Source organism: Danio aesculapii, chromosome 13 (genome assembly GCF_903798145.1).
Source record: "Danio aesculapii chromosome 13, fDanAes4.1, whole genome shotgun sequence".
Lineage (NCBI taxonomy): Eukaryota > Metazoa > Chordata > Actinopteri > Cypriniformes > Danionidae > Danio > Danio aesculapii.
In genome coordinates, this window is record NC_079447.1 from 22,458,342 (window position 1) to 22,482,416 (window position 24,075).

General features: G+C 37.4%; 1 protein-coding gene across 1 annotated transcript; it reads left to right on the forward strand.

The window, feature by feature from the left end:
• The first annotated feature begins 9,858 nt into the window (after nt 1-9,858).
• Nucleotides 9,859-23,556, forward strand: LOC130240194 (uncharacterized). Its single transcript, XM_056471633.1, has 2 exons — nt 9,859-10,338; nt 11,503-23,556. The coding sequence occupies exon 2, from the start codon at nt 11,626-11,628 to the stop codon at nt 22,687-22,689; it is 11,064 nt and encodes a 3,687-aa protein (XP_056327608.1). The 5' UTR covers nt 9,859-10,338; nt 11,503-11,625; the 3' UTR covers nt 22,690-23,556.
• The last annotated feature ends 519 nt before the right edge of the window (nt 23,557-24,075 follow it).

Consider the following 24,075-nt stretch of genomic DNA (forward strand, 5'->3'; position numbering starts at 1 on the left):
CCCCTCTTTCCCAGTCTTTTTTTTTATTTTTTTTTACCCACTCTCTTTTTCTTTCTCTATCCTGTAATCACTCCCCCTGCCATTGAAAAATACGTAGGAAATGTCATTTCCTGTGAAAAACCTTTGGAAGTAGCATTTTTTTTTTCAGCTGGACCTACACCATATGAAAGTAGGACCATGCAGAGGCCAGGTTTACATCCTTGTCTAAGATAATGAGTAGCCCGTCTAGAACAAGCAGAAAGAATCTTAAATACAGTTATGTAAAAAATCAGGAGACCACTTCTCGTGAGAGAGGAGACAAATTCTCTGTTCCTCTGGATATTCTTTGATTCGTTGGATTTGGGTTGAAGTAAAATGTTAAAATTGGGTTTACTCTATAGCGTTCTGATAGCTTTTTATCCAAATTTTAAATATATCTTTTTTTTTTTTTTTTAAGAAAATGTTTTTAAGTGTTGATTTGAAAATCTGGGTTATTCTACAAAATCCTGATTTCTTAATTTCTCGAAAGCTAAAACTGGCGTTTTGTTGTCTTAAAATTCAATTAAATTCAGATTGTAGATTTTGTCAAAGCAGCTTAACATAGAAGTTCTAGTAAATTGAATTTGAAACTGTGTCAGACCAGTTTTTAGAGTTGAGGTTCAGTTTAGTTCAATTGAGCGTGGTTTAAATTTTACTGCAGAAAGTCCAAACACTGAAGAGCAAATACATCAATGTGCAGCTCCACAAGTCCCAAACCAAGCAAGCCAGTGGCGAAAATGAATATAAACATCTGAAAACCCTTTTTTGTTATTTCAAGCAAAAAAGAGAAAACAATTAATGCTGTAAAATATGACATTTCTATTTGAAATTTGGAAGACATTTCATCAGTAATTTTTTTACTTGGAGAAAAGTTACATTTTACTCAAACACAACCATCAATCTTAAAAAACTTAGAATTTTCAAGTGATCTTTTAATCTTTTTTAGTTAACGTGTGTTTACTAACATGTATGTTAATGTGTGTAATGTGTTTACTAACATAAAAAAACAATTAGTAATACATTTATTACTGTATTTATTCATCTTTTTTAAGTTAATGTTAAGTTAAATAACGTTAGTTCATATTAACTCACAGTGAATTAACTAATATTAACAAGTACAACATTGGATTTTAATAATGCATTAGGTAATGTTGACCTATGATTAATAAATGTCTTACAAGGTTATTCATACTTAGTTAACGTTAGTAAATACATTAGCCAACATAAACCAATGGCTAATTATTCTAAAATGTTACCTTTTTTAAAAAAAGTATATATTTTTGTTATTTCAATTTATTTATTACCCTCAATCTTGACAAACTTAGGATTGTCAAGTGGTCTCTTCTAAAATATAACATTTTTATTTGACATTTGGAAGAAATGCCATCAGTACTTTATAGAAAAAGTTACATTTTACTCAAACGCAACCAACAAGCTTGAGAAACCTAAAATTTTCAACCAGTTTAAAATGTATATATTTAAAAGTCTGTATCTATTATGAAAGTGTTTAGATTGTGGCCTACTTTTATTCATCTGTACAAAAAATAATAACTTATAATAATGAAAATCTAAATGAATCTAATTGCAAACTGATATGACTGAATTACTTCTGTTAAAAACAAAGGAGATATTTTAGTTTATTAATTTATCCCATGCAATTAGAATGACTGGGACTGAGTCTTTTAAGGTTTGTGGATGCTAAAGGATCATTAAAGTGTAAAAGTGATTGATACAAGTTATACATACTTAGTTTTTTCTGGGAACTAGCTTTACTATTGAAAATATAAGCTTTACTAATAAAAATATGTCTACAGTCTGCAGTTGCAGTTTTCTGTCTTCACAGTTCTTGTCCACCCATCTCGTGGTTTGAAGCATAATGGTTTATTGGGTAGGGTAATGTGCTGAGCTAGTGGTTTCTCCTACTGAGAACGGCTGCCAAGAGGAGTTGAATTACACAATGTGCTTATATATAGCAACAGAATATAGGACTACTGCTTAACACGTGTCGTGCCAGTGTAATACTTTAGCTTTTGTCTTTTACTCTGTATTGTTTGAGAAAAAAAACTTTGTTCTTACTGGATCAAGAATGAATTGAAAGCATATACACAACATGCCATAATATGCTCTCTGGAGACGAAGCCTGTTGTGAATTTCACGGCCTACAATAATATATAAAACACGAACTGAATCAACAAACCACATGGGCATGAAAATGCCAGTTATTACAAAACGTTGACATGATGGAATCAGTCAGTCTGTACATAAATCAGATGTTTTCATTCTTTCTACGCACACAAGCCACGTGATCAGAGTCTCGACAGTCTAAACAAGTAGGAATTTCTGTGTATAAACAAATGCTACTACTTAGCTTTCAGGACTGCCTCTAACTTACTGATAGAAATAAGGAATAAGCACTGTATTTCACAGCTTTGGCTACAATCATAATTGAACACTAGCACAATTTTATTCATTGCACTCACTGGATAACTTTATTAGGTGTTAATCAGCCAATCATATGGCTGCATTTAGCCACATAGACGTAATTGAGGTGATCTGCTGATTCAAACCAGCATCAGAATGAGGAAGAAAGGTGATTTAATAACTTTGAATGTGACATGGTTGCTGGTGCCAGATGGGCTGGTTTGAGTATTTCAGAAACTGGTGATCTAGTGGGATTTGCATGCACAAGGATCTCTAAGGGTTTATGAGGGAATGGTCTGAAAAAGAGAAAATATACAGACACCAGCAGTCGTTGGGCTAAAAATGCCCTAATAGAGGTCAGAGGTGAATGGCCAGACTGGTTGAAGCTTATAGAAGGGCTACAGTAATTAAAATAACAGCTCATGTCTGCAGAAGAGTATCTCTGAACACGTATTACTCGATATTACAATATATTACTCAATTGTCTCAATTGTGGCCAACGTTACACTGGCAAAGGTGCACTTAACAAAGTAACCACTGACTGTATGTTGCAACATAGGCTCATTCTGAAAATGTAGCCTTATATACATTTCTGGAGATCGTAAATTATGTAGCCAGAAGTACATACAGCTGCATTTTATTTTTTAAACGAACGCTATGGGATGGTATGACGCCGTTCCTTTTCGCACTTACCAGCTGACTGCTTATCTCCTTATGTACGGCTTTCCCGCTGTTACCAGTTTGTCCAGTAGCTCGCCATGTAATGTCGGTGGACTTGAGATGCAGAAAGGAGATGACAACAACAACGGGGTTCGAGTCCGGTGAAGAACAGTTCCAGAAAGCAGATAGAACAAGTGTTGCTTTTAAAATACTATTGGTTGGGTTCAGGGAAGGGGGAGGGTGGGTCAGTCGATCAGTCAGTCAGTCGTTCAGTCAGTTGACAGCAGCCTCTGGTGGATTTACGAGAGAACAGCAGGCGCGAATGGCACTCGTGAGAGAAATTTGAGATCTCAAAAAGCGTACACAGCGGACTCTCGTGGATTAGCAAAAACAAAGACTGTAAAAAAACATACCTCCTGGCACGTATTTGGCTGTCTCCAGAAATGTACATGGAGCAATGTTTTCAGAATGAGCCTGGGCGGTTAAAACATGTGGCAGTTAAAACATGGCATTAGCTTGTATGTTTAGTTCAGGGAGCAGCATTTTGCAAAACATACAGGCTATGTCACTAATTAACTTTAAAGAAAATGGTTCCTTTATCATATTGGAAATGTAAAATCAATTTGAGTGCACTGCATTGTGGAATACAGCAATTAATAATTATTAGGTCATCTGAATATTCCATGCTATTTCTGCAGTAGATAATGAATACTGTGTTGTAATGCTGTACTAAACAGCTTTAGACTATTTTGCAAACAGTATTGGTATTAGTTAATATGGTATTTTGCAAAACACCTGTTTTTTAGAATGAACAGTTAATCAGGAGGATGCTAATGCAAGAGGAACTCAACACTTTGTAAAATAATTACATACCACATTCATTCCTGCTATCAGGACTCTACACTGACTCCATGTGGCTACAATACAGAAGATGCCAGATCCTCTTACACGGCTACAAAAATGCAAATATATGTATGGTGGGTATAGTTTATGAAGATATAAAATGACTTACTTTGTTTATAGTGTTCAATTTTACAAAAAGGTCCCAGTTGGATGTGAGCTCACCAAATAAAAAGGTTGAATGGTTATCACTTATTTCATGTTACCCTTGTAGATAACGTAAGACACAGTGATTCTTTCACTTATTCAATTACACTTTAAGACATTGCCCACCCGCAGACATGACTCCTGCAGCGAAATCATGCATTTCATATCAGAGTAGATTAAAAGGGCTCATGGAGAGAAGCTCTCAGTCAATCAGTAAGTGGCTTGTTAATGTAATACACGAGTCAGCGGGAGAGATGGCACAGTAACGCATCGCATCAACAACATCTTACCTTGCACAAAACCTCAGAGTCCGGCCTCTGCTGTGGACATCTCTGATATGGTCAGTGTTGGCTACAGTAAGGTGCTCGGCGTCCGACGTCCACAGATGCCTCTTAAAGTTTTTAATGGGAGTGGAGGATCAGGGGAAATCAAAAGGAGATGCTTTCTCATATCTCTGGTATATGTAGCATCTCGAGGGAGCTCTTGTTAAACTCATTTGGGCCACTCGCAAGGCAACAAAGCAACGCAAAGACACCCTTCCATTAAATCACTCGCTCAGTTTGTTTGTTTATTGGCTCTGCCATTAGGGCAAATTATTCTCAGTTAATTGGTTTTATAATTATACCACTGGATGTGCAGAAGACCAGCATTGTGGCACTCTAAAAAAACACCCAGTGTGGAAATGGGACGGTTTAATGACCTAGATTATTTACATATTATAGCCTGTTGCCGTTTCCCACTAGCCTTCCAGAATCAGTAAACCGTGACGCACATTTCTGCGAATAAAACTCTTGAATCACGATCTTTGGATGTCGGTGATCATGTGGTACATTTAGAACCAGTTTGATTAGCTGTGAACTACTGAATTGCTGTAGCCGGCCTCCAATTGAATTAAACAAAGAAAGTGTCGTATATCAAAGTGTTTTGTCTCTTAGGATTTAGTTCTTTCTCTTGAAAAGGCATGTAAGAGAAGATCTATTGACATTTTCATTGAAATGACTGTGGGGTTTTAATAAAAAGAGACAGAGCGTGCCCCTCAGGAGGGACTCGTTTAGCTCAAGCTTTATTCAGATGGGGGCGGTGGCTGATTAAGTCACAGACCAGCTAATATCCCTGATACAATCAATATCCGAGAACATTACAGGCGCCATAAGAAGGGCTATGCGTTATTTTCTCTCAGCGGCATTTTGTAAATGAGCCGGGAAACGGTGACGTAGTTTAATATTTGATGGCATACTTTCAGTCAGTGCGATAACTGACTGTGTTAATTATTTGCCTTTATAGGCAAATAACAGAACAGGAGACATTTCTATTAAGATTATTGTGTGGGCTTAAAATAGTTACAGAATACAGTTTCCCTATCTAGATAAATACATAGTCATACCCCCAATTTATGCCATTGGTTGAGGCAAAGGTGCTGTTTTCTGCTATTTATAAATTCATAATTTAGTTCCCCCCCACTTTTTTAGTAGTGTTGATTCTACCAGAAAGAGTAGGAAAATAAATAGGATATATATGATATTGAAGTACATTTGAAGAGTTTCGATGCAAAAACCTCTTAATGCTGTCTCAAATTTTCCTCAAAAATTAGTATTTTTATCAAGCTCCTATGTGTATGTTCAGTAATATCACTTTTATGGCAAGGAATGAGTCTTTTTCCTGGTCTTTAAAGTAAAATAACTCAACATATACAAAGGAGGCTGAGAAAAAATTTCATTTTCAATAGAAATGTCAGATGGCACTTAGAGGTTTTTGTACCTGAACGCTTCATTTATTCGATGAGTATTATATGACAAAAGATTTATTTAACAAAAACATAGGATTTCTTTGGCGAGGACGAATGCAGGGGCGAAGCTTACCCCCTGGACAGGGCCAACCTGGTGGTGGTGGGGAGAATGTTGAATCATGATTGGTGGTTGAATGTCTGTATCAGTATCTGCAGCAACCAAATGAATGAATGAAATGAATGAATTACTTATAGATTCCTTGTGGTCTCGTGGCTATTGTTTGGAACTGATTGTGATAAGTGACGTGACAATTGGTTTTCCTTGTGTCTCGTGGCTATTGGTGGGAACTGATTGTGTTGAGTGATATGACATTAGGTCTTCCTGGTTGAACTAGTGCTAAAAGCTACTTTCCAGAGGAAAAAAAGACTTGCAAGTGTTGTGAGTTCTAAACCAAATCAACCAATCAAAATGAAGTGAAACACATTGCAAACTGAACTAAATGAAGTAAAAGTTATATAAATATCTGGCAAAAAAAGACAAAGGATCTAGACTATGTATTTAACTAAAATGCCTTGGCACAGTAGTTTTAAAGACCTTTTTGGTGTGCTGTGATGCAGTTATCTGTACAGCATCATGGGTAATGTAGTTTTTCAGTACAAATTTCAATATTACACTTTAATGTCGTTTGTTTTAAAAAAAAAAACTTGAAATAATATGATGGGTTCCAGAAAAGCATATACCATTGATTAACAACCTCTGAACCCTTAAGAGGTCTGTCTTTAAAGCTTTATTAGTTTTGTAAAAATCAATTTCCAAATGGAGAAAATAAATGGAGCTTTTACTTCAGGAGCCAGACTGTTGCACTTTATTTGCCTGCAGTCAACACAATGCAAATTAAACTGAATTAGGACTTTTAACATTTATAACAGGATCAGAGGCCATTCACAACTGTTGTAACTGGAGCTAACTGTAACTGGTTTACTCCACTGCCCTTTATAAGGTTTTAAAATAGACATCTGCATTGACTGATATTTTTAGCTAAAAATAAGAGGCTTAATACCTTGATAACAACTCTGCATTTGCAGCTGTGCAACAATAAACGGAGTGTATTAAAAGAGAACTGGTATTTGGTCCCTGATAAAGCATTCAGATACGTTTGACAAGCAGAGGGTCTGTAATTGCAGTACGATCCCATAAATGTCACGACGAGGGGTGATTCACAGAGGGAATGACCAGTGTTTGGAAGAGACCATTCTGACCTGTTATAGGGTTCAGCACCTACCCGATCCTTCAGAACCAAACATACACATGTAATATAATCAGAGTTTTTACAAGAGTGCAGTATACTCCACTGGGCCCCCTTAAATCTTAAATCTTGTGATAGCGGCAGTTACTGCTGCAATGCCTCACACGGAATACAATGCAGAGTTTCTTTTGCACTCAAATAAATAAATCAGCATTTTTTAGGAACAAAATGCTTATTATATACATTTATTTGTAAGAACTCTCTGCATCTCCAATTAGGATTATTTTCTGTGTATTTACCTGTCTTGGCAAAACACACTCTGTTTGTCATTTGTTAACATTACATTACAGTTATGCTTTTGGCAGATGATTTTTCTAAAGCAGCATTAAAGATACACATTTTATTAGTCCTTGCTTTCACTTGAAATTGAACCCACAATCTTGGCATTGCTAATGTCATGCTCAACTAGTAGGATAGTCCAGCCCCAAAACTCACACTGTTGCTGTTTTGGGTTACTTCAAGTGTGCTTATACTGTATGAAACAAATTATTATTTGTTGTATGTATATGCAAATTACACAACAAAAAAAATGAAGGAGTAAGTATTTTTTTGCAATTATTTACTTAGAAAAACTCTTGCAGTGTAAAGCAAAATGCATTTTTCATGATCAAGAGCGAACCTCTGTGAAGTTGGCACCCCATAAAAACAAATAATCCCCAAAACTATGCCATTCGTTTGTGCTACGTTTGTGCTGATTTGTGCCGCAAAAACAAACATTTGTGCTGGTTTGGGGTCTGAGATATTAAGCTTTTTTTTTTTTTTTACCGAGTGGCGTCACTTTCCATCCCATGTTGGACAAATCACTTCAAATCAGCACATGTCGTTTGTGCTTGATTTGTGCTGGTTTGTGCAGTTAAAACAAACACCGTATCTGTTTTCCTCGTTTAGATATAACCAACATTTTTGGGAGTCGTGACATCACTCTCCTTCCCAGGTTTTCTTAATCGCACAAAACTGGTGTCATTCGTTTGTTCTCGATTTGTGCTGGTTTGTGCCATTAAAACAAACACTTTATATTTTTTTATTGTTTAGATATTGCCTTATCAAAGTATTTCAGGAGCCGTGACGTCACTGTCCACCCCATTATTTCCTAAATCGCACAAAACTGGTGTCATTCTTTTGTGCCCGATTTATGCTTATGCCAATAAAAAATAAATAAAAAAACACTTTATTTTTATTGTTTAGATATAACCAAAATATTTCTGGAGCAGTTCACTACAGTTCCTCTAAATCTCACAGAAAGTGCTGTCATTTGTTTGTGCCCAATTTGTGCTGTTGAAATGAACATCAGATATTTATATTGATATTGGTATTTTTATTTTTTAAAAATACTATTAGTAGGCCTAATAAAATAATAATAGATCATTCAGAGGTTTCTTTACCTTAGTTGGTTCATATTTACCAAAATAGTCACGCTTGTGTTTCATTTGTGCTGGATTGTACCTATGAAAGTTTTGTTATTGCTGCTTCTATTATTAAAATATTGAATTAAAGATAATGACATCACCAGCCACAACATGCATGATATTCTAAAATATTGTAATTTGTTTGTGCTGGTAGAATTTTCATTTATGATGCTTTGTGTTTTAGATATTAAAATAGCCTAGTCCAATGTAGGTTATTCTGAGAGCTTTTTAAATGACCTGTGCTGATTTGAAGTGATTTGAGTAACATGGGGGGGGGGGGGGGGGGGAGTGACATCACACGTTCAAAAAAAATTATGCTTAATATCTCAGACCCCAAACCAGCACAAACGTTTGTTTTTTGCGGCACAAATCAGCACAAACGAATGGCATCGTTTTGAGGATTATTTGTTTTTATGGGGTGCCAACTTCACGGAGGTCAAAAACCAATATGATTTTACAAAAATTCACTCACTCACTTTCCTTCTGCTTATCCCCTGCTTTATCAGGGATTGCCACAGTGGATTGAAGCACCACTGCAAACATTAATACAACAATTACATAAATGAAAGATTTTTAATACTGTATTAATACTTTAACTGTGTTCTCAGCTGTCAGGATCATGTTGTTTTGAACATAACATGTCATCTTGTTCAGCTGAGGATAATGAATGGCTCTGTATCAGACAGTGCTGTAAAGTACAGCTGGTAGTGGCGAGGAAGTAGTGAGCGAGAGTGCTCTTAGCAACAGAGCTCTAAAGAGGAGAGAGGGCGGCCCTGCTGCTCCATGTGTGAGTGTCCATCATCTTTACACACCAGGCCCTCTGCAGTAGCCAAGACTCCTGGGAAAGAGCTCACTGCACCCATGTCCTATTATAGCAGTGGCTGGCTGCAAAGTTAAGACTGGAGTGAGACTGCTTGACATCAGGGGTACATTCGAAAATGGAGAAGGGGAGGAGACGGCTCAAAAAATACCCCTCCTATTGTGACCCATTTATTACAACTTTTTATTAACATAAATGACAGCAGAGACTGTGCTGCTTTTTTTTATAACTGGCCTTTCTTTCATATTAAGCATAATTAAAAAATTGAATGGAAATAAAAATTCAGAATGGAAAAACTAATGGACATGTTTAACTCATGAAATCCCAAGGAGGGCTCGCATATCATCTGTTGACTTGTCTAAAGCACGGTTCAGCCAAAAGAAGTGGGTGACACTTGCTAGTGAAGCAACAAGCTATTTTTACACCGTGGGCATATGTTCATCTGGATAGATACATGCTGTCTACCACAACAACCACCTCACAAGTGGATACATGTTAAGCTACAAAACAACAGGGATTTGTTTTTCTTTTTGGCATTAGAAATTTCACTTGTTCAGATGTTTGACTATTAAGACCTGGCATGGCACAACAGAATTACAGAACTTTTTTTCCATCTGCTTGACACTTGACACCACATGGTTATTCCAATATGTGAGCTGCCTCAAGCCATCGTCCCATGTTTCCAGCTCTATCGTCTCTGCTTGATTTCACTGCTGTTCCAGTGTTGCTACTTCTGAAAATTCTCTTAGGGGCTTTGTACTAAGTGGCCTTTACCACTGCACTTTGTCAACTTAAGGAGGGCTCAGAAAACGAATTGTTGCAAAGAAACTTCTTGATGCTGTTTGCCACATATAGTATGCTGCAAATAAGGAATGGCTTTCTGAAGCACAAGATCTACTTTCTCCACTAAAAAATGAAATATAAGAGCAAAAGGTAAGACTAAACTTATCTTCAATGTTCATATTATTATAATATGGCTTATAGACAGATGCAATTGAGCAATGCAGAATATGTTTTATGTATTATTGCTTGTGTACAGTATATATGTTCTAAATTTTAATCAGGAAATGAAATTGCTATGCTAAACAGGTTTAATAATTACCCAGGTCAATTTAATCTATCAAACATTTCCATTACAATGAAGCCATGATGGTTTTAAGTTTATTTACTTATTGTGCTTTAATAAAAGATAAAATTTATACTAAGTGCAACCTAATCTAAGCCTGTAATTTAGGAATATGTCATTTAAAAAATTCTAATATAACTAATCTGAAACTTGGTTTAATGATAATCTGAATATTAAGTGTAATATTAAGTAAATATTAAGTATAGGCTTCAGAGTTGTCGCAATAGCTCTGATAAGTTAAGGCAAACACAATTACTTATTACTAACAAAAAAATTGAACATAACACCACAAAATCATAACAAAATGGAAAATATAAACTAATTCAAGCTAATACAAAAATCTAAATTACAATAATAATTATTATAAAAACAGGAAAATATATAGACTCATTAAAAAAACAAAAACTCAAAATTGAGCATAACACAAGATAAACAAATTAAAACTAATAAAATATATATAATAATTATTATTATAATAATAGAAAAAATATAGATGCATTAAAAAACAAAGCAACACAAGTTCCTAAAATGTAAAAAATAATAAAATAACAACAGTATGTTGATACTAAACACTGGTGTATTCAGGAATAAAAACATAATGCTGGAAACAATTTACTATGCTAGCAATACCATGACAAGTCCATGTACAGTGGGTTTCAAAGGGACTTATTTTAGTGTTTAAGCAAGTGTTAAAAAATTCTAATATATGATCTTGTGTAAGAATGGGAAGCCGTTTCCTTCTCTAAATATAACTCACGTGATATGAATCTGCAGTATGCAAGGCAAAGGTATGTGGCTCAACTCACAAATGATCAGATTCAAAGGTCAAAGATCTGAAAAGTGTTTGGATATCATACTTCATAATAAATTTTAAAATGTTCACTAGACATCTGAATCACTCTCCAGGAGTAGTCTGATTTCCGAGAACTACAGTGAACAGAAGGTTTATGACATCTTTGCTACTCTTGCAGGAAAGGACGGCATTTTGATCACCTTTTAGAAGGTGAGCTACTTAAATGCAAGACACCCCGTGTCAGCCACCTCCAAGACTGACAGGGACAACTGCACCCTGTCCATGAGAGTAAGCACTTGAAATGAGCTCGCTGGAAAAGTGCCACACAGGCCAGCGGGAAAGCATGCAGGGCCACCGTAAATACTCTGATGGCTTCAGTGACACATCCAGCTGCGGCAGCTTTATGGATGACACGGACAGGGAGGTCAGCAACCTTACCGATCGTGCCTTCAGGAGCCTGTGCATTGGAGAAGAGGCCATTTACAATGACTCAGAATTCTCTTCATCTCCTACCGAACGACATAAAGCATTTGCTGAGGAAACCCAACAAAAGACAGCATCCCAGGAGACATTTTCATATAGCATTCAGAAATATGGGGAGACAGACGCACAGCCCGAGATGACCTCAACATTCCAGCATTCCTATGTGGATGTAACCCATCAGGAACAGGCTTTCAGAGAAGGAAGCTTGCCTTACATGAACAATGGCTCCAATGAGGTGGCGTGGCAGCAGGGCCGGAGCTCATCTAGAGTGTCATCTCTAATCAAAGCCTTTAGTGCAGGGGAGTGTTACCGTGACAGTGGGACATGTGACATTATTCTGGCAAGAGAAAGGTACAGAGACTTTGGCAGTGAATCATGGGACAAATCAGCTCTGCTGAGCATCCAGAGGGAACTCTCTGACTTTTCAGAAAACCATCATAATTTTAAGCTGGGCTCTTTTCAGTCTTACAGAAACAATGTTTATGCATCTGAAATGGCTAGTGCAGTGGGCCAGATGGACACAACTGTCCTGATGAAAACCTCGAAAAGTAAGTTGACAATGAACTCCACAAACTGTTTTTTTCATAGTGAATTCAGTCCCTTTCAGCTGTGGGAAGAATACAACAGATTCTCCTTCGAAAGTACAAACGTGTCAGGGTTTATGTCAGCTAATGAATTCCCAAGGTGGTATGATTCTCCCATGTACAAAGAGCTGAAAGACAACCACAGAGTTCCTAACTCTCTGTGCGAAAGTAGGAGCTTAAGTCAGCGACAAATTCAGGATGTTGTGGCTAGTCAGCGCTCCAGGTCCACGGTCATCCAGAAAGCCTCTGCAATTGAGAAAAGGTGCGAATCCGAGATAGCATCCAACTACCCACCCTGGAAGAAAAACAACAGCTTTGTAAGGAACAAACCAGTCAACCGGCCCTCCACGGTCTCACCTTCTAATGAGAGGACATGTAGACCGGATTCAAACTTATTTAGCAATAGCAAAGTAACACACGAGATAGTGGTTGAAAGCACCCTGCCTAGCAGTGTGACGCCATTCAGTATCACTCAGCTTCTCACACCGGTCATTCACACAAGACAAGAAACAGAGACGTCTGAGATCCTGCGGTTTGCACACACTCCTTCTGTTTCTGATTATTCCTCGCAGAGTGAAGCTGACCTTAAACTTCAGACTGATGTCAAACATCTGCGTGACAGCTACAAATCCAAAGCTTCAAGTCTTCTGTTCAACCTCAAAGACAATCGAAAAAGAGTAAAGAGTACATACAGTCCCACTAGATTTAAAGGGCTAGAAATAACAGACCGAAATAAGCAGACCTCAAAGCTGGAGGGCCGGGAATCCAGATTTTCAGATATATTTGTATCCCAAGAAACTGCTCATGAGAATTTGTCTGGAACGGATGCACGGGCCTCATGCAACTCAATCCAAGAGCCCAGTGCAGCCCCTAACACCCTTAAAGATTATACTGATGTCTTTGGATCATATGATAATTTGACATTAACTTCACCTCAAATTCAGGAAAGAGTAGCTAATTACAAATCAGTCTATGGAAGTTCAGAGGGTCACTCTCCCAGCAGAGAATCGCTGGCTAATGTAGGGCTCTCAACACACAATTTATCAGCACAGCATAAAAGCTCTCTGACTTCAGAAGGTCAATTAAAAGACCTCAACTATACTTTTAGTCCTGCAAGGCCAGAAATAGCAAACATGCTTCCAAAGGCTTACCCTCCAACACATTCTCTGCCCGCTCAGACATCAGAGCAGTACGGCCAGAGTGATAACTTGAGTCAAAATGATGCACAACAAAGAAATGATTTTGGAAGAAAAACTTTTATTGAGCATAGCCAAAATGAGGCTGTTAAAGAAAGATGTCGTTGGGACAAATTTGATTCAGTCAAGGAAAGAGACGACCGATCTGAATCAGGGCCATTTAGAGGAGAAATAGCAGCTCTGATTGAGATGGACAAACAGAGGAAGGCCACCGCCAAGCAATATTCTGCCAATGATAATTATTCTGTTCGAAAGGAAACTTATATGCAAAAAGTGAATGAAGACATAAAACTTGGTCGACTTTCAAAGGAGGAAGCGAAAGAGATCAGAGAAGACACTATATCACCCAGGAAAACATTTTACAGTGACAATCAATTAAACACATTTTCAAAGCATGCTGAATCATATGGAATTATAAAAAAGCAGATTATAACACATCCTCCAAAAGAAGTCTATGGTGGTTTACAAAGCCTTAATGTAACAAATGATCTTGTTAAAGCACCAGAACAGAATGTGTCTTCTAACAGTATGGCAATGCAAAAGACATTTGATCAGAGAGTGTATGCACCTTTACAAGACCATAAAGCCCAAAAGAATGAAGAACTGTACTCTTATCAGCCATATAAGTATGAGCGTAACAAACAGTGGCACATGGCAACAAGTGAAGACAGGCTCACCAAGGAAAGCATGTGGATGCAAAAACAATTAGAGACCATGGAACAAACTGGTGCCAAGAGTTATAATGTTTCTAATACATTGTCAAGTACAACAGAGTTCATTACTAGCAAAGGTGCACCAAATCCTGGATTGCAGGACAGAGAATCAGCCATCAGTCATCAGTCATCAACTGACATCTCAGATCAAAATAACTCAACTAAACAAGACAGGTTCAGCATTAATGATATTCTTGCCATCAGAGATAACGAGCAGGCAAGAAGACTAAAGGAAAATTCAGTAAGTATGTCTAAATCGGAAAATTCACAAAATCAAGTTAAATTGGATGCAGCTGAAAAACTAACCACAACAGATCCTGCTAAGGAGCAAGAACAACAAGGCTACAAAGTGCAGGATGTTATAAGTCCATCACCTGGCTATATTAGAAAGGAATTCCACAATGCAACAAATATCAGCAATGACAGAAAAGATAGAATAATGAGTAAAGACACAGACAAGGTTACAACAAGAGCCATGTCTTACAAAGAAAGAGGCCAAAGCAAACAAGAATTACTGACGTCGAAATTGAAAGCACATGCCCAAAAGGAAATATCAGCAATTAAAGAAAAGGGACTTGCCAAACAAGGCATTCTTGCAAGAAATACAACAAAACCAAGTGTGACTATCAATAATGATGGCCAAGAAGGTCATTCAATTAAGAAGGAAATCACAGCAGACAAGCTAAATCACCTGTTTCAAGATATCACTTATTCCAGTGTAACCCAGTACAAAGAGCAAAATAAAACACAAGATGATCATCTCAAGAATGAGTCGCCACCATCAACAGAAAAGCAACCTCTAAATGTTGAAGATAATCAGAAATCACCACTTGAAATGAGGAACGAAAAAGTAAAATGTATACCTTTGGCTGTAGAAAGGCAAAATGACAAACATCCAGCTGATGATAAAGTTTTAATGAAAGAAACATTTTCTCATCAAGGAGGTACAATAGTGTCAAATAAGAGAAATAATGCCCAGAAAGACTACCAGCAACCCAGAATCTTTGAAGATAAGCAAATGATTGTAACAAGCTCAGAGGATATAAACACTAACAAGGAATCTCTAAAACAGAGTCACGAGTTGATGTCAGGTCATATGACAACTGCACACAAACCTGAGAAATGCACATCCCAAAATTCCCCAGTACTCTATAATGAAAAGCAAACATTTCAACATGATCAGAAAGAAAATTTGTATGGGAGTAGTCAAAGTAAATATACTGAAAAGGCTTCAACTAAACCTGCTGATACAACCAAAAAAGATTTTGCAAGCACAGAGGCTTCAAAATCTACCAGCAGTTTGAATAAAAATGACCTTTTGGGATTGGAGAGAAACATGCCAAGAGTTGAGGAACTTAATGTACATCATAAAAGTAAGATTGATGCTGCAGTGGAGCAACCTAAAATTGAACCAATCAAAAATAGCTCCGAGATTACAGCTAGTCAACTGACAACCTCATCAAGTGACATGAAGTTTAAAAATGGAATTCCACCTGCTAAACCACTAACCGAATCTGCCAAATCAGAGCTCACCTCAAACCTTCAAACCATTACGTTAAGTGCAGATGTAGAGCAGCTTGTAAATAGAACCTATAAACATAATTCCGGGGTCAGTTCAGATTCAGAGGCATCATTGATGGAAATTACAGCCAAAGTCAAATCTATGCCAACAAACCATTCAGGATCACAAAGAATCATGGAACCAGAAACACTCAAATGTATTAATAATAAAAATGATCAAGCATTAATTATCAAAAACAATTTGACACAGGAAGATGTTTTATTTAACCACCAAAACAATCCATCGCAAGCAAAAGCTAAAGAAAGTACCACTGCTAACCAAATCAAGGACAATCAGTCAAAACTAGGAATAAGTAAAGAATGCCTAACACAAATCCCATCAGTTAGAGCAAAAGAAAACGGTTTACAAAAAGAACTCCATCAAGACGATGAAAATACAAAGTCTCTGCTATGTTTAAATAATGAAGACAAACAAGCATTAATAATCAGAAACAATAACATAAAAGAACATATTGTGGATAACCAACAAAGCAATGCATCTCAAGGAAAGTCTTCAGAAACTACCACTGCAAACCAAATGGTGGACAGTCGGTCAAAACCAGAATCATATAAGGAATCACTAAAACACAAGTCTTCAGCTAAAGCAAAAGAAAACTGTGAGCAAAACAAACTCCAAAGAGATGAAGAAATTACAAAGTCATTGCTATGTTTTAACAATGAAGATGGACAAGAATTAAATATCAAAAACATTAAAACAATGGAAAATGTTTTGGAAAACCAACAAAACAATGCATCACAAGCAAAGGCTGCAGAAACTACCACTGCAAACCAAAGATTGAACAGTCAGTCAAAACTAGGAACAAGTAAAGAATCGCTAACAGAAATGGCATCAGGTAGAACAAAAGAAAACTACGAGCAAAAAGAACTCCACCAAGATGATGAGAATAAAAAGTCTCTACTATGTTTCAATAATGAAGATGGACAAGAATTAATGATCAAAAACATTAAAACAAAGAAAAATGTTTTGGAAAACCTACAAAACAATGCATCACAAGCAAAGGCTGTAGAAACTACCACTGCAAACCAAAGATTGGACAGTCAGTCAAAACTAGAAACAAGTAAAGAATCCCTAACAGAAATGGCATCAGGTAGAGCTAAAGAAAACTGTGAGCAAAAAGAACTGCATCAAGATGATGAAAATAAAAAGTATTTGCTATGTTTCAATAATGAAGATGGACAAGCATTAATGATCAAAGACATTAAGACAAAGGAAAATATTGCATCACAAGAAAAGGCTGCAGAAACTATTATTGCGAACCAAAGATTGGACAGTCGGTCAAAACTAGAAACAAGCAAAGAATCCCTAACACAAATGGCATCAGTTAAAGCAAAAGGAAACTGCAAGCAAAAAGAACTCCATCAAGATGATGGAAATACAAAGTCTCTGCTATGTTTCAATAATGAAGATAGACAAGGATTACTGATCAAAAACATTCAAACAAAGGAAAATATTTTGGATAGCCAACAAAACAGTGCATCACAAGGAAAGGCTATAGAAAGTACCACTGCAAACCAAAAGATGGACAGTCGGCCAAATCTTGGAACAAGTAAATATACACAAATTACATCAGTTAAAGCAAAAGAAAACTGTGATCAAAAAGAACTCCATCAAGATGATAGGAATAAAAAGTCTATGCTATGTTTCAATAATGAAGATGGACAAGCATTATTAATGAAAAACATTAAAAGAAAGGAGGGTGTTTTGGTTAACCAACAATACAGTGCATCACAAGGAAAGGCTGTAGAAACCTCCATTGCAAATCAAAAGAAGGGCACTCTGTCAAAACTAGAAACAAGTAAAGAATCCCTAACACAAATGTCATCAGTTAAAGCAAAAGAAAACTGTGAGCAAAAAGATCTCCATCAAGATGATGAAAATACAAAGTCTTTGCTAAGTTTTAATAAGGAAGATGGACAAGCATTAATAATCAAAGATAATAAAACAAAGCAAAATATTTTGGATGATCAACAAAGCAACGCATCACAAAGAAAGTCTCTAGAAACTACCGCTGCAAATCAAATGGTGGGCAGTCGGTCCAAACAAGTTTCAGATAAGGAATCACTAAAACACAAGACATCAGCTAAAGCTAAGGAAAGTTGTCATCAAAAAGAACTTCATAAAGATGAAGAAAATACAAAGAATTTAGTATTATTTGACAAAAAAGAACTTTCTAAAAGTCAAAACATGTCCAGAATAATAGATGCTTCAGCAACTGTAAGTAACAGTCAACAGGTAGAGAAAAGGCCAGAAAGTGCAAGTCCAAAACAAAAAGAACTTCCTAGACCATTAGTAAAATCAAAAGAGAACAACAATCACAAATCAACAGAGTCTCAAGAGAAGAATCCAAGCTATTCTGAACCCCAAAAAGCTAAAGATAAACTAGAACCAAATGTTTCATCCCAACATAAAGTAAAACTAGATGAGGGTGCAGCTCAAAAGGACAATACACAACCTGTTTCAACACAGAATGTAGAATCTACAGCAGATGTATCAAACATTCTTACACCCAGCAAAGTGGAGTCTGTAGAGGAGCCGATGATTTACAATATTTGTGTGTCAAGCAAAACGGAAGCAGCCTCAGATGATGAGCCCATGATCTACACTATATGCGTGTCAAGTAAGTGTCATATTGATGAGCAACAAAATTCAGTCAAACAAGAAGAGGAGAGTTCTGTTGGAACTGAAAGACGTGTAAAGGGTGACAGAGCAGAAAATGAGCTTGAGGTTGTTCGCAGAAAGACTGAAGTGTCTTCAAATGTTGAAGAAAAAGAAGACAAGATTGGAAAATGTGAACCGACGGCAACTATGGATGAGTCAAATGTCATGGGAAGAATCACTACATCATATGAGGACCTCTTAGCTAAATATGGGCTTCCGGCAAGTGATTACCATGGTCATCTCATGTCAAAATGCACTCAAGAAGAGAGAGAGAGAAAAGAAAAGGAGGACACTGAAACTCAACTCTCAAACAAACCAATAAAACATGGTATTACCAAACCTCTGGCACCCAAAGAAAAAAGCTCAGGTGACAAACAAACACATTCAGATGACTCAAGGCAAGCTTCCAGTCAGAAGACGTCTGTTACAAATCAACCATTAAAGGAAGCTGAGGGAAAAATCAAGCAATTGCAACACTACAATATCCCTTCAAACAACATCGCTGAAAAGCAACAGAGTTCAGGAAATAGTATACCAAGCCTTGGCCATTCTACCAGTGATACCACCCTAATACCAAAAAGTAGAAATAGACATGTTGAACAAGACAAAGATACACAAAAAATTGAACTATCAAGTCAGAGTAGGGGAAGCAATATTCAATCGAAGGAAAAGAAAGTTGAAGAGCAAGTAAGAAAGAGTGAGAAAGTACAAAGTATGAAAAAGACAGGAAACATTATTGATGACGTATCTAATTCTACAAAGTCCACAAAGAAAACAGAGAATGAATGCCTAACGGCTAAACAATCTGTAATGTGTGAATCAACAAGAGCAGCAAAATCTGATGTTATAAAAACATCCATTTCTAACACATCCTTGGCAAAGGACACTGCCAACACCGAGCTCATTGAAAGTAAAATTCCCAGAAGGACAATACCCCAAGCTGAAAAGAAGCTTAAAGAGGTGGAAGATGAAGAGAAACTGTTTAATCATACTGATACATTAATGCTACATCAGAATAAAATACACAGAAGAGAAAGATTTATTTCAGAAGATCAGAAAAGTATTCACGAGGCAAAACAACTGGCTACTACAATTGCTTTGAAACAAGAATCTGTCTCAAACAAAGATACCCGAACTCTGCAAATTAATGGAAAGGGGAATTTGGAGGGGAAAAGGTCACAAGAGAAGTTACAAGTTGAAATGAACAAGAGTCATGAAATTACAAACAAGATGAAGATGGTTTCAAAAGATGCCGCTGCAACACATGTTAATAATTACAAGGAGCAAGTTAGCAGTATTGGTGAGGATGTGTGTACTGTTGTAAAACAAGACCAGGCCTCTTTTGAAGCCCCAAAAATTCACTTAGAGGACATAAAAGTGTCTACAGAGGAAGTGTCATCAAACAAAGAATTCATGGTAGGCCACAAAAACCAACATGAAGTGATAAAGAGGAAAACTCTACAAGGAAAGAAGGGAACTGTCGTGGCTGAACATGTGAGTGAAAAAGACTTTGCAGAGCCAAAGAAGTTACCAATAAAGACCCTTACAGCCCAAAATGAACCCAAAACTGTGGACATTATGAAAGGGCTCTGTGAAACGGCACCCAACCCACTTAAGAAAGATTGTCCAAGTGAATCAGAAAATCCAGAAATTAATGCACAAGATGAATCAGTTCAGTCTCGAGATCTAAAAGTCTGTGGTAGTAAACAATTTGCACTGAATAGTGAGGAAAAGAAGAAAGAACAGCCTGTATTAAGTCAGAATGGACAAAAGGATGTTAATTTTAAAGTTCGAAATGAAAACAGAAGCAGTATCGAAGGAAAGCAAGTAAAACATATTGAAGCTACTGAGACAAAACAAGCTCATCAACCTAATACAAACCAGAATCAGCCAGGGAGAGGTTTTGAGCCTGAAACAGAAAGAAGCGCAAGCTATGAGCTAGAACATGCTCAGATAAGTCAAAAGGATGCTAAGAAAGAAGGTATATTATCCAAAACTGAGGCTACACAGAGGAACAAGAAGGTGACTAGACCTGAAATATCAGCTATTGCAGACTATGCTCGACTGAAAGTTATTGCTGCAGAAGATGACACAAAAGACCTTGAAATATTTCCAAAAACTGACTTCTACAACAGTTTTGATCAGCCGGCTTCAAGAATTTCTAAAGATTCTCATGGAAAGGCGTCAGAAGATATACGAGGAGAATCAAAAAGAGAAGCCATTTTAAGAGAGAAAGGTCAAAATCTCAAGCAAACACCATCATTGCCCCAAAAGCACAACCCCAGTATAAGAATAGCTGAAACAACTCCTGTATCATTGGTAGCATCAGGTTCACAAGGTAGAGCTGCTTCAACTCAACCAAGGACTCCAGCAATTTATAGGAAATCAAATACTAAACAAACTGTGGAGCAAACAAAAACAGGAGAAAGTTACAAAACGTACCAGTCCAGGAATCCCCAAGGAGACAATATTGCAGCATTGCAAGCTGAAAGTACAATAAACCGATCTAGACAACCGGCTCATGATAAAATGACGGAAAATACTAGCTTTTCTCATTCTGGAAGACAAGTGTCTGGTAATGTAAAACCAGCACACAACCAAATAAATATGGCATCACCACCAGAAGAAGAAATGGAAGAACTACAATATTACACAGTGAATGCTCTTGAAATTGAACCAAAGCCAAATAACACACCTGAGCCACCTCATGAAAGTCCCAAAATTTCCCAAAACAAATCAGAGGAGGACAAAAAGGAAGACAGCTTGTCCTTGCAGAGTCCAACAGACTATGGTAAAGCTAACATGACAGGACCCCGATCCAACTCTTCTTCTCCAGCCATGGGGAAACCCACCATGTTCAGAGTGAAGGATAATACCATCAGACCGTCTTCTGTGACCAAAACCGTGAAGCCACGCTTTCACAGGTCATTCTCTGATGACTTGAGGATTGGTTCCCCAAAGGAACACTTGAGCGGTTCAGAGAAAGAAGATGAAACTCATCAAGAGTCTTCTAACCCTCCTCTCTTACATGAGCCAGCTATTGCTACCCAGCCGCTCCAGAAAGAAAAGGAAACACTCCACAACAACATATCCATAGCAGATTACGCAACAAATAAATCAAAAAGCTATCAAAGAAGAAGTCAACATTTTGAGGAAGAAGAAACTCATTCGGTCATCAGCACAATGTCAGAAGATATGGAAACCTATACAGCAAGACCTATAGATCTGGCCGACCTAAGTATGGCCTTCATGCCTAGGAATGAATTTTACAGAGATTCCTACCAAAGGCCTGCATCCGCCTGCTATGAACGACCAGAGTCAGTCTGCTATGAAAGGCCAGAATCAGCCTGTAGTGATATAAGATCATTGGGTAAACCTCCAGTGGTGCCCCCCAAATCTGAAAAAGCCCTTCGGCGAGCGCAAAGACTTGCAACAAGACGTCTGAAAAAGTCAGAGACTCCGAAGTTAGCACCTGAAAATCAAGAACAACCAGAATCCAAATCAATCAGTATCAACTCCAGTGTTCCCTCTGCACCATCGGATGCACCGTCATCACATCAAGAGGTACAAGATTCACCCCCTCTTTCACAATATGACATCCAGCCAAATTACTCCCCCCCTGCACACAGTATAGTGGCGCAACCTTTCCCCGTGACACAGAGAAAGCTTTTGCAAGACCCAAACTCAGGGCAGTATTTTATGGTGGACGTACCTCTACCAGTTAAGACAAAGACTTTTTATGACCCTGAAACTGGTAAATATGTACAGTTGAATGTTCGTCAGAGGTCTCAGGGTGCTCTAACGCAGCCGGCATCAGTCGAAATGTTAAATGCTCCTTACATGCTGTATCGTGGCTTTCTGCCAATGGCTGCGTCCTCATTATCACCCTTGAGGTCATCATCTGAAATGCCAACACCGGCTGCGCTAACAGTTCATCGGGATACGCTTGAGACGGGTAGCGAACCGTGGACTCAGAATGTTCAGAATCACAGCAGAGGTTCTCAGCAATACCCTGAAATACAGTATGGGTCACATGAGCAAATTCACAACCCAGCTTTGTATGCCGAAAACAACATTGGTGACAATGACAGACACAGAGACATTATAACTATGAGTGAATTAGAGGACTTTGCGATGGAAAGCACATGACAAGGAAAGATAGTTTAAATAGGTAAATGCTGTTTGTACACAAATCTATTATTTTATGACTGTATATCTAAGCTGTTTAAATGTGACTTTTAAATTAAAGGTGTTTAATTTGTATTCAAGGATTGCTATTAAACTGCATTGGGTTTTGTAGCCGAAGGGAAGGGCATGGGCTCTTTATTCTCAGAAAAAGTCAAGGGAAGATCTGCGAAGCATTCCAATGAATTATGTTATGTTGAAAATAATTTTGCAGTGTTCTTATTTATAATACAATAAAGACCATACCCGGTGCGGTGGCTCATTGGTTAGCATGATCGCCTCACAGCAAGAAGGTTGCTGGTTTGAGCCCCAGCTGGGTCAGTTGGCATTTCTGTGTGGAGTTTGCATGTTCTCGCCATGCTCGTGTGGGTTTCCTCCGGGTGCTCTAGAAGTACTAATAACATATGCTGGATAAGTTGGCGGTTCATTCCGCTGTGGCGACCCCTGATTGATAAAGGGATTAAGCCGAAAAGTAAATGAATGAATGAATTAATAAAGACCATACCCACGCAGCACACAATACATTCAGGGGAAGTGACTTTAGTATTTTATGCTAAATACACCCTACAACCTATAGTCAGAACCTTTATTGATCTTTCAAAAAATATATTTTGCCATGTTTTCCTAATGGCTCTCATTGTACATGAAAACTGAAAGTTCATTCATTCATTCATTCTCTTTTTTGGCTTAGTCCCTTTATTAATCAGGGGTCGCCAAAACTGAAAGTTTGTCAGGTTAAAAAATTTGTTTAAGGCTGTTTGCCATATTAAGGCAACTTATCCGTTGATATTCTTTTGCAGATCACATATTAAAAAGAGGAGTCTGTCTTTACCTTGCCATCGTCATTGATGTATGGCTGTGAAATCGTTGCTTTATAAACAACTCCTTGCAATATACTACTTTCTATAGTCTTTCAGAACCTCATTACATCATTAAAGAAAGATGTGAAATAAAAATATATTGCCTTTCTCACACAAAACCCATTAAAAAGTTAAATGTATTTTAAAATATAAAAAAGTTGGTATTACCTGATGTAACAAACTCTGGAATAGGCCTTTGCAATTTGCTCACTTTACCCAGTTGCTGTGGATCTACAGAAATTTTAGTGGGTTTGAGTGATTTCAGTATCTGCACAATAGACCACTCTAGTGGACAGAGGGTGCATTGCACTTTGTATGTATTCCGAAGTAAATCAATTATGTTTTGAGCACATCTCGAAAAATGAGATCTACAGTTTTTATATATCAGACCTGTAGCCAGCCTACTGAAAGGAGTGGTTCTTTTTTCTTAAAAAGTGGAGCATTTTGGAGTTATTCTCCTCAATTTATATCAAATTATGAGGTTCAAATA

Bases quoted from the DNA above. Each gene is read 5' to 3' on its own strand.
- LOC130240194 (XM_056471633.1), top strand. From the start codon at position 11,626: ATGAGCTCGCTGGAAAAGTGCCACACAGGCCAGCGGGAAAGCATGCAG.